This window comes from Sparassis crispa, assembly GCF_003851025.1.
Source record: "Sparassis crispa DNA, contig_000001F, whole genome shotgun sequence".
NCBI lineage: Eukaryota > Fungi > Basidiomycota > Agaricomycetes > Polyporales > Sparassidaceae > Sparassis > Sparassis crispa.
This window is the reverse complement of record NW_020939748.1, coordinates 1,575,353-1,586,774: the sequence shown is the minus strand read 5'-3', so window position 1 is coordinate 1,586,774 and position 11,422 is coordinate 1,575,353. Positions and strand designations below refer to the sequence as shown.

The 11,422-nt window shown below is 56.8% G+C and overlaps 3 protein-coding genes across 3 annotated transcripts; all 3 read right to left on the bottom strand.

Moving 5' to 3' along the window:
* Positions 1–463: 463 nt before the first annotated feature.
* Positions 464–2,634, bottom strand: SCP_0205060 (hypothetical protein; the record flags this gene model as incomplete). The annotated part of the gene is made up of 5 exons (XM_027754420.1): positions 464–531; positions 665–1,924; positions 1,979–2,054; positions 2,137–2,287; positions 2,342–2,634. 5 exons carry the CDS (start codon positions 2,632–2,634, stop codon positions 464–466), a joined length of 1,848 nt encoding a protein of 615 aa, XP_027610221.1.
* A 235-nt stretch (positions 2,635–2,869) lies between these two features.
* On the bottom strand, positions 2,870–3,439 carry SCP_0205050 (hypothetical protein; the record flags this gene model as incomplete). Its single annotated transcript, XM_027754419.1, has 1 exon — positions 2,870–3,439. The coding sequence occupies one exon, from the start codon at positions 3,437–3,439 to the stop codon at positions 2,870–2,872; it is 570 nt and encodes a 189-aa protein (XP_027610220.1).
* A 2,298-nt stretch (positions 3,440–5,737) lies between these two features.
* Positions 5,738–8,778, bottom strand: SCP_0205040 (Serine/threonine-protein kinase nrc-2; the record flags this gene model as incomplete). The annotated part of the gene is made up of 9 exons (XM_027754418.1): positions 5,738–6,016; positions 6,429–6,570; positions 6,667–6,764; positions 6,836–6,924; positions 6,980–7,046; positions 7,112–7,221; positions 7,296–7,595; positions 7,648–7,759; positions 7,825–8,778. The coding sequence occupies 9 exons, from the start codon at positions 8,776–8,778 to the stop codon at positions 5,738–5,740; spliced, it is 2,151 nt and encodes a 716-aa protein (XP_027610219.1).
* Between the last annotated feature and the right edge of the window lie 2,644 nt (positions 8,779–11,422).

Genomic DNA, 11,422 nt, shown 5'->3' with positions numbered 1-11,422 from the left:
AGCAAGGGGAGGAAGGGCGGACGCACGAGTATGCACGGGTACGAATATGCGGGTGGGAGACGGACAAGAGACACTTGACGGAAGGGCGATGCAGACCGGTGCAGGTGATGATGATGAGGAATTGAAAAAAAGGGGGAGGCGAACAGAACGGGGAGATGGAAAAACGAGTGTCCAGCGCAGACGGCTGCATCCGCGCACGTCAAAACGGGCAGGAGAACAAGAATATAACGACATCCGCAGACACGTCTGATGACGCCTCCACCTGCACTTGCGCAGCGCCCCCGACCACCCCACCCCCCAGCGTCGGCGGAATCCCATCTCCGCGCTCGCCAATTCTGGCAGGTACCGAGCCTGGGGTAGCGCCAACGGCCCCCGGCGCAGGAACTCTCCGAATCCTCCTATGGCAATTTCTTCATCGGGCAATCCCCACTCGCGGCGCAGCGAAACGTTCGGCGGCGGGGGGCTACAGCTCGCCCTTAACGTATTGCGGGATATGTTCGTTCATCTGGACGAAGCCGAAATCCGGTGAGACTGAGCACACGCACGCATCGAGCAAACGCAGAACGGCAAAAAAGCACGACGTCAGCGACAACTCCCGACCAAAAAAACAAAAAAAAGGTAGCGCGCCCGCCCGTTCACACAACCCGAGCAAGACTTCACTCACATCGGCTGATGTCCGCCTCTCCCGCCCCCGCTCCAAAGTCCCCCCCCGGCGTGTTCGCCGCAGAGCTGCTCGTCGACAGCGACGACGCCGACGTCGACGGCCGCACACTCCGCCCCGCCATCGCCCCGTACATCCCCGCCTGTGCGTGGTGCTCGTCCACCGCACCGTACGCAAAGTCGCCCTGCGCGGGGTTGAACGCATACGTGTCCACGCTCGGCAGCTGGATCATGCTTCGCACGCGCGGCATCCCACCCGCGCCGTCGTGCTCATCCCCGGGCTGCGGCGAGGACGAGGGGCGCTCTGACCCCGCGGATAGCGGAGGATGGTCGCCGTACGGCGACGGGTAAGGGGAGACGGCCTGGCTGTGCCGTCTGGTCCTGCGGATGCTCATCGACCCTCCGTTGTTGTACGCCTTGGAGCTAGCCGGGCGGGACGACGACGGTGTGAGCGGGCGGGCTGACCCGTGGTGGCTCGAGCCCGGGCGCGAATAGTCGTGCGCAAAGTGGTGCGAGTCCTCGTACGGCGTGGCGAGCGACGATATCGACGAGATGGAGTACCCCGAGGTCGGACGGCTGTCGGGCGAGAGCGGTGCGGCGCTGTGGTGCGAGCGCCCCAAGACCGAGTACGACGAGTACGTGTTGATCGGCGGGGGTGCCGCCGCTCGCGACCCCGTCGAGTATCCGCTGACGCTGCTGCTCGGGTTCAGCAAACTCGAGAGGCTGCCCGAGGAGTGACTTGAGTTCGTGTTCGGCGAGAAGGACCAGCTCGAGGTCTGGTCGGTGTAAGGGTATTGCGTCGACGGCGACGGCAGCATCATCGAGTCGCGACCTTGGTGGCTGTACGTCAGCGGGCTGAAGGACGCTGACGAAGGCGTATCATCCGTCGGGGTTATCGAGTGGAGGGGATGTGCCGAGTGCGGGTAGATCCCACCGTGCGACGACATTGACGAGTCCGGGACTGTCAGAGGAGGAAGGGTGGAACGCGGGTAGCTCGTGCCCCAGCCCGGGGCTCCAGGCTGGCTCAAGGGGGTGAAAGACCCTGGGGCTGAGAAGCCCCGCGAGCGCGAAGTGCCCCTGATGGGCGAGGCCGCCGTGGCTGGAGGGGAGAGCGGAACAGGGCCCATACCGAGGGTACTGCGGGCAGGGGGAATGGTGGGGACGTCGTTGTCGCGCTTGCGGGGCTTTGGCAGACGGGGAGGCACACGGCGTTTGAAGTTGGCGACGACGTCTGGCGGCGAGTGACGGTTGAGGGTGGGATGGGCTGGACACGCACGTCTGGTCAGGGGCAGCACACGACGCGGGGGAGATGACTCACACCAAGTGCTGGCATCAGGGTCGTCGATGGCGGGATCGACGTTGCGCAGATTAACCTTGCGCATGAAGCCATAGATCTGAGGAAGCGGTGCAGAATAAATGAGAGGGGCTCGGGAGGAGGTCGAGGAAAGAAGTCGAGGAAGCAGAAGGGCGGCTCACATTTAATTGCCGGGAGAAGCTCGCGAAGCGCGACTGTCGATAGACACTCGGGAGGACGTGCAGCGCGAGCTGCTCAGGCCGCTCGACGATGATGTGCTCGCCCTGGGGATCCCAGCGGATCATGTGGTGGTTCTCGGGGCGTTCGAGGAGGCTGCAGGGAGGGGCGCGTCAGCGTGGAAGAAAACGCGTGGATCGGGGAGCGTACGCGTAGAGCTTGGTGAGAAAGGTCGCCTGGGGCTTTGCGGGCTGCTGGGACGCGCCTTCAGGCTTTTGGGCGGGTGGGGAGTCCTGCTTTGGGGACTGGGACTGGCGCTGGGGAGACTGGGAGTGGGCCTCATGCTGGTTGTTGTTCTGGTCGTCGGGGAGGGCGGACTGGGAGGAGAGGAGCTGGGTGGGGTAGACGATGGTGGAGTTGGCGGAGAGGGAGTACTGCTGGGCGGAGTCCTGGCGGTGGTACGGCTGGCGGTTGGTGTAGGTCTGCGGGTAGAGGTCAGCCATGGCGGGTGGCACGAGGCAGAGAAGGAGTGAAGAAGATGAACGCGGGGTGGCAAACAGGGAAGGCCGGGTGTCACGAGTAAATATACGTTGGAGAGTAAAGCCAGCTGGGACGGAGGACTTAGAGGAATGGACCGGGAGCTGGACGTAAACACCTCACTCTGGCAGAAGGGATCTTCCGCGCAGAGCAGCTGAGAGCCCACACATCCCAGAACTTCCACACAGAACATCCACGGAGTCAACTCGATCTCGATTCTGATCGAACGATCCTCGGCACTCTCCCTCCGTCGACTCGCCATTGGCTCCCCCCATTCCAGGGTGTTCTCACGCCCAACTGCTTCCGGGGTCCCTCCACTCCCGCGCCGGCTTCCACCCTCAAATAAGCTTCACCGGCCTTCAAGCTCCGGAGCTCCTCCGGGCCCTCCGGTCCCGCGATCCGCCGCAACTCAGAGAAACTGCGCATTTTCCAATCCCAGACCTGCGCGCTGTCCTTGCGCTCGGCGTCGAAGCCCCTCCAGCGAGCTCTTCTCCCGCCAGCGATCCCGCCAGCCACCCGCCGGCAACTCGTCACTTCTACGCCACAATCCGTCGAGAGCTCTTCTCCCCGCGCTCGCGCTGCTCCCCACCGTCCTCCCCAGTCTCCCCGCCGCTCTATGCCCGCCATATCCGGCATCGCTCCGGCGGACCTACTCCGGCCATCCCGCCGCCGAGCTGAGCGCCCATCATCGTCCACTTGCGTGCCGCGTGCACTCGCGTCAAGGCGCATGTGCACCTCTCCCGGCTCACCCAGCCCGCCAGCCTTACTCATGTCCACCACAGACATGCACCCCGTCACACGCAGACGCCGCACATCCTCCTGACCGCTCTGGTAGTTGGCTCGCCGCTGGCGGCCGGCTAATAATACCGGAATGAATCAATACCATTCAATGCTATCTGTCGTGGAAAACGCCACCCTCGAATTCGACTCGCCTCTCGTGAGCTAATTGCTCGTTCTCGGCCGGCAGCGTAACGCGGCAGACGCGTCGCAGGCCAGATCATCGTCGCCCCCGCATCCGCGTATCTCGAGTCCCACTCGGGATATCCATCCTACGTCGATAGGGCTTCCTGCCAGACTCCTCCACTCGCCCGGCCGCATCCAGCCTGATCTGAGAGCAGCAGAATCCACGCGAGTCCCTCCTGATAAACGAACGCAAAACCCGAATCACTTTAGCTCGCGACCATGTGCAGCTTCAACGCGAGTCGCGCCTATACCCAAACACAAACGCACACCGTGGACAGCGATCTAGAAACCCAGATGCTTCCGCGCGCTCGATTTGGACGTGCTCCGCCCTCTTCGGCCCGCGCCCGCCCTCGTGCGCCGATCGCCCCGTTTTGCTGTATCCGCGGCCCGTGGCTCGCTCGTCGTGGCCAGTCCGCCGCAAGGCCACGAAATCAGACGCGTAGCATGTTCGAAATCAAAGTTCAGAATCAGTGATCGCGAAGGGGCCCGCAAGGCCATGGCCACCCCCTCGTTATTCCTCCCAGCGAGCGCCGCTCGTCCTGCACTCGTCCTCCGCCGGCGATTCAAAATTTCCCACCCGCGACAACGCGCTATGTATTTGGAAAGTGCTCGCCGACCCGTTCTCCGAAATCCGTTGCCTCGTCCCATCTAGCGCGGCTGACCAGCGGGCAAGGTAATAGGGTGGTGCTATCCGCGAACTCCTCTATCGATGGGCCTTCGGTGATCTCTGCAAGCCGCGGTGCCACTCTTGTGAGCTCAGCGCTCGCCGCCGACGTCATCCGCGCAGCTGCAGCAACCACGTTGCGAACAGAGTTACCCAATGGGCCCAACCTAATCCCAACCGTATCACACGCGATCGGCCGCGTGTTCACTGGCACCAGCACTATAGCCCCACCTGTCCTTCTCCCCTAGTGTTCTCTACGCTTTCTTCACGAAGGGATAATGATGAAGTCTCGTGTATTTGTACTGCAGGCGAGCATTACAAGTGCGCCAAGGACCTAAGATACGCACCAGCAAGGGTCTGTCAAGACGTGGTGTCTCTGCTACCGTGAAAGCGGCGTTGTCTCGTGAGTACCGACTGCGTTGGTCTAGTCTTACTGAGTTCTTCACAGGACAATAACCCACTTTTCGTCCCAGGAGGTAGTTATTAACGGTGCTTTTAACAGTAATTAACAGGGCCGGTGGGCACCAGTGTATGTGAAAAGTCCTGAAATATATGTCGCCAAGGTCTGCGGATGCTTCCATATGTACCCTCTCTCAGCCTATCCTGCTATGCATGTCTTGTCTTCTGATAACTGAAAATTCTTTTGTACACCTCTCCGGATCTCAGAGAGATTAACGCGCTACAGGCTCTTCACGAGGTTCATTAACACCCCATGAAGAACCAGCCTGTCATTAACTCATTCCCGGAGCTCTATCCACAACTCACACAAACGTCGGCGGGACGGCGTATGATCCTAACAACTGCAATTCTATTTGTCTTCAGCTGAGCGAGCAAACGGGCCTCCAACGCGCAGACCACCCCATCCGACCAACATGCGGATCCAGGCCGCGAGACGTATACGTACAGGCGTCGTCGGGTATATGTGTCTACGTATGCGCGCGCCAGGCGTCGAGACGGGTGCCGTAATCCAATTTTGCGCCGTACAGAGGCGTTGGCGGGGCTGGCGCGCGCGCGCGGCCCGAGTAGATGGTATGTGTACTATAATGCAGCAGCGGCGAAGATGAAGATGCGTGTGGTGATGGTACAGTGAACATGAAGAGGGCAGGCGGTTCGGATGCGGGGAACGAACGGGCGAGGTCGTAATAGGTTATGTCGGCGGTAGGATAGGCGTGCGGAGTGCGTGAACGGACAAGGGAGGCCTCGAGCGGGGAGAAGGGAACGTGCAAGTGCGAACAGTAGGGAACTGCAGGGTCCACATGCCATAATTTAAAACCAGGAAGAAGGCAGTGAGATAAAAGCTCGAGAGCAAGCGAGGATGCGTGATGATACACGAAGCAAAGTCAATCAATGCACAATCCGAACCAAAAATCCTGACTACGAATAAAATATACAACGAGAAAAATACGCGCCGCAAATTATGACAGGGTACGCGCGCAAGCCGCTCAGCTCTCGCCGTCGTAATGCAGCGTGATGCTGGAGAACGCGCCGAAGAGGTCAACGTCCTGCGGCGGGGGCTCAAGCCCGTCGTCCGCGCCGAGGCCAGGTGTGCCAGGAACCCCTGCGCCCGCGACGCCGTGGAGGTGGGGCTGCGACTGCGCGTGGAGACCATTCGGGTGTGGGTGCGGCGAGTGCGAGTGCTGCCTCTCCAGGTGCAGCGAGGACGACTCCTTCATCTGGCGGAAGTTCACCGCATCGATCCCGTTCGAGGCCATTGGGATGATCTGCAGCATGATATAAGCAGAGGGTGAGCATACGGTGGGTAGATGTCGGAGGGTGGTGTGATGAATTGATGAGGAATGAACACCGGTGGAGGTGTGCGGTAGGTGCGAGGACGATATCGGTGAACAATGACAACGGCAGGAATTCAGGGCACACGACAGACCAAGCAAGCGAGTGGGAAATTGCCACGAAAGAAACACAAAATACTAGTCAGCTCGGTTCAAGATCCAAGGAATCCAACATAAGGGATACCGGAGAATGCAAGAAGGCGGCCGGTCTCTAAGAAGCACCGCTTCGGCTATCTAGCCGCAACGGTGCTCATGCTCACAGGATTCCGCACGGAATCAAAGCAGGTGAGACTGAGCGGGTGGAAGGGGTGGAATGTAAAACGTGCATGCGGATAGCGGCACTCACCGGTGGTTTGGTATTCCGCAGGAGGCCCCAGTTGACCTTGGCGAACCATTTATGTCGCTTCACCTCAGATGCACCACTCTTGCTGCCCAGGCGGCTGTTCTCCCGCTTGTCGAGCAGTCGGATGACAATGTCCTTGCACGCTCTGCAAATATGATGCAAACACGGCCAGATATTATTAGCACGTCGGAGACCGGAAGGCAGACAGAAAATGAGATGTCTGAGAAACTGTGGGACTCACTGTGAGACTCTGGGCGTATCCCGGAAGTGTACTGGCAAATGCAAGATGTTGTGGAATGTGTCATTCCGCTCCACACCCTTAAACGGTGTTGTCGCATACTGAGCGAGAGGTTCGTGAGCTCTCGAAGAACACGACTGCGGGAACGGAAGGAAATGGAAGTCTGACTCACAATCATCTCGTAGATCAAGATGCCCAACGTCCACCAGTCCACTGCAGATGTGTGCCCCAACGTCTGTATCACCTCCGGAGCTATGTACTCTGCGAGACACCAATCTATCAGACACCCGCACCCAGAACTGCCGCCAACATTTACCTTCCGTACCAACAAAAGAGTTGGTTCGAAAGTCGGCCATGCAAGAGCGGGTATCAACCATGGGGATCTATATCGAAGAGCGTGAACTCTGAATGATCATCGACCAGGATTGATCCCAACAAAGTCACGCACCCCGTTCTCTTCTTGAAGAATAGTTGCGGGTCGACCACCAGGCTCGCCGGACTGTTTTGCTAGATCAAAGTCAGACAGCATGATATGTCCAGATTGATGTAGCAAAATGTCTGGACAAAGCAAGCTTTAGCAAACAGTTTTGCAACGACACATTTTTTGCGTGCATAGCTGATAATATACGCACTTTCCGGCTTGAGGTCGCGGTAGATGAAACCCATTAGATGCAAGTACTCTAATGCTGCTGTGACTTCTGCAGCGTAAAATCGAGAGGCATCCTCCGACAGACATCTGCCCGGCCGAGACTGCAATGCGCGGAAGAACTCGCCACCCATGCAGTACTCCATGCAGAAATACAGGAACTGCTCGGACTGGAATGAGTGGTATAAAGTGACGATGAACGGATGATTCGCGGTTGCCAGAATTTCTTGTTCTGTGAGGGCGCGTTTGATCTTCTTCCGTTCGATCATCTCCTTCTTTGAAAGAACTGCCACTGGCTGTAAGGGCAGAGTATCACCGGAGAGCAGTGCATAACACACCCTTCATCGCAAAGAGCTTTCCAGACTTCTTCTCCCGCACCAAATACACCTTGCCCACGTCACCTCTTCCTAACATTTTAATTTTCTGGAAACTCGATGGGCCCACCTCCACCTATCAAAACATGACCGCCGCGACCTGTGAGTACAGATCCGCACCAACACTGAAACGCCACTCACCGATCTGACTTTGATAGAATGGCTGGAATACGTTCTCCGGAATGCCATCTTGCCAGTTCCGTCATTCATCGGATGCGCGTTCGTGATCCGGTCCTTCGTCTTAGATACAGACGTCGTACTGTTTGCACGATCGGGACGTGGGCGCACCGGTCGTCCTCTCGATGACGTGGAGGATATTGTTTCCAGAGAATCCGCGCCCTGTTCCGATGAGTACGCTACTTCCTGCACTGTATGTGGCAGTTGATGCATATGGTCTCCGGGCGCTAGGAATCCATTTCTCGTGGTGGTTCCCGAAGTTGACCGCGAACCCAACGAAAAAAGACCCTTTGCGTTTGGTGCGGACGCAACGCGGCGGATGAAGCGCGAGGCATTCGCGGAAATGGCCTTGGGAGATAACGGCCCTGATCGTGACGAGGACGGGGGACTTGTCGGGGGAAATGTGAGCTGCGCTGGACCTGCCGTGTACGAACCCTTCGACCGCCCCAGTTGGCGCTGCTTCTCCGACTTGGACTTCGAACGGGAGCGCGACGCTGACGTGTCCATCGTGTCTGGGGTATAGGCGTCGGGTGAGGGTGAATAGTTGGGTAAATACGGTGTGAAACTGGGTGTCCGTGAAGGCATGACACGGGTGGATTCGTTGGACAGCGTATTGGAAGAATTGTAGGACGATCGCTGGTCGATGAGCGGGATGGAAGCAGTAGAAAGCAGCGGGTTGGGTGTCAAAGGGGTGAGGGTAGCGGACGTTGCGTCAGAATGAAATGAGCTGGTATCGAGAGTCAGGGTAGATATGTTCGCAGTAGCCAATTTCTTGGAGGACTGGTTTCCGATGCGGAAAATCGACCTCCATGCAGGAGTGCTGGGGCTTGAGTGAGAAGAAAGAGAAGGATGTGTGCCTAGTGATTGCTCGAAAGTAGCCGGAGACAGATTTTCAATGTGGCTGCTGGCCTGAAGCATATTCGCAAAAACGATCGACGACGGCGATACAGCTGGCAACGACAACAAGGAGCTGACTGTCGTCGAATGGCTGCAGCTGCTCGGTGAGAGAGGAAGTATAGATATTGTCCTTCGAAACGGTACTCGAACTCCTCCAGTGCTTGGCGGAATCATTCTCCATTTCCGGCCATTACTAAGCTGCTTTGTCAGGAGCCGGCCTTCTCCTCTTTCGTGCTAGGCGCTGCTATAAATTAGGCCCAGGCTCAAAATCTTTTTTGCGGTCCCGAGATCGAACGTCCCTGCCCGCCCTCCAGTGGCATCGACGTCTTCATTTCCGCGCAAATTATCCCAGCATCACCTCAAGCAGTCTCCCTGCTGCTGCCTGGATCCGTGCCTCTGGAACAGCACGCTACTGTATTTTTCCCGGACGGATCTCATTTACATAACCTCCCGTCGGTGAGGTACGGACAGTCACTGATACTTTACAAGTAAAGGAGCGGCCAAAAACAGGAACAGCATATGTACATTGACGGCACTTCAGATTGATAAGTAGTGAATACTCACCAGCGAGGCGTCGGTGCACCCAGACCTCAGACCATTGCGTACCTGCATGACTGCATCCGAGATTCCAAGAAGCCACGAATTGTGCGACATCAATCCGCAATCTTCGATTACTTTTGGGGCGCTGGGTGTTCACGGGAGAACATACGTGTAGTCACCCCTTCGGTATAGTATGAAGCTTAACAGACTTGTACGACGGCGCTCAACAAAAGCTGACAGCGTCTAGTAGCCTCTCCTCTTACTTCGGAAGCATGATTCGGAGCCAGTTATCCGGGTCCCTCAGTGGCGGCAGTGTTCCTTGGGTTGGTTGTGCCATGTCCCTCGAGCCCCTCTTTCTGTGACTTTTACGGGGAACATGCCGGATCAGAGTGTACACCACGTTAGGTACCTTATTTTTATGCCGTTCGACAATATTCTCTTCGGGGTAGTGTCTAGCTATCCTAATCCACGTTTCGCGCTCCTTGGGATGAATATACTGAACTATAGATAGCGTCGTTACATTCTCCTCGGCCTACGGCACACCACAATCTGTCAGCACAGAACTCCGACAGCATGTAGCGGAGGAGGTCCTGCACCAAACGGAGGTGTTATCATGGTGGTTCTCCTCAACGCTACCTCGTCTCAATCCGTGCCAAGGACCTCGAATACTGTCGAGATTTCTTGGGACTCCTATTGCTAGAATCTATCCAATGCAGCGAGAAAAAGGTCCGATACAGCGGTGGTGAGCCGGTGGAGTTGCTTAGACTTCGAATTTTTATTGCTGCAGGTTTCGACCATTGAATGCAGTTTCAAGCTGCTGATTACGTTCTTTCTGCTCAAAAATTTGGTGGTATGTGCGGCAATCCGAGAGTGGTACATACACAAGAGAAATGTTGATTGAAGCAAATTTGACGGTTTGAGGCTAATCATCTGAAGAAACCCTCGTGTCCGAAGGGCGCCCGCGATTTTTGTGCAGACCATTAGAAGTTGTTTGTGGAGCCCACCACTTCTTCCGCATCCCACCCGACAGATCGAGGTCCTCATCTCCGCTGTCAATTCTGACCATACACTGGCAGTAATGAACCACAAAATTTTTAGTTATCAGTGCTCTTTGAATGCAGCGACTGATCCTCCAATTGTCTGATGTCGAAATTCGTGACAGGAGACCTCGCGAATCTCACTAGAAAAACGGAGCTGGGTAAGCAGTCAAGCAGCCAGACAATAGCACCATACACGCTCACTCACGATAGCCGAACAGAGCGCTAGCATGAGCAAGAGTACACGTTTTACCTCGACAAGAGCCGACATCTGGGAGGTCGGGTAGGGACAGGGTCGGTGGCTGTGCTGTTCCATGACATCGGGCTGTCCACAAAGTTTGGAGCCACGTCCCGAGCACACCTATCCACAACGTTTCATTCCGTGAGTCGGACACGTCAATCGGTCGAGTTTCAAGGAGCCAGGCCGTATCACCCGTCGTTGAGTCACGCCACCGTTTCAAGTTGAAAGTCGCGCCTACTCATTGTACCGACCCCACTAGTTGGACGCGTCGCCGACAGGTGGGGAAGCATACCGGAAAGTAGCTCCGTTTCTGTGCCGCAGGTCAATGCAGGGTACAACCCACCGGTTATTCAGCAAAACATAGATGTGAGTCATCGCCGTCCTCATCCGCGGGCGAAACGCTAGTCATGAGGTAACAGACCCATGCAACATCCTGTAAGCACAAAGTGGAGCATAGTAAACGCCAAACAGCGAGGGCGCCCCGCAAAAACAGGTGTTTTGATGGTTTCCGAGTAATGGGGGTAATTAGGATTGATGAGAGGATCCGGCTATGATGCTTATGCATATGAGTCGCACGTTACCGCCGTGAGGTACGCACCACAACAGCGTAAATCCAGTGAATTGTAAATGGGAAGGTTCGCAGACCGGAGGGCAGCTAAAATACGCATACTGGCGTTGGCGAGCGTCAGGCTTACTTTTCCCCTAGTAATATAGCTCCAATCGATGAGCGACATTGCACACGGGCGGAGAGGCCATCCTTGAGGAAAGACACTATGATCCGACCAAGCGCCAGGTTATAAGGGCCCAAACTAGATTAAAGCGCAGAAACGGGGAACGGGAGCTCTGA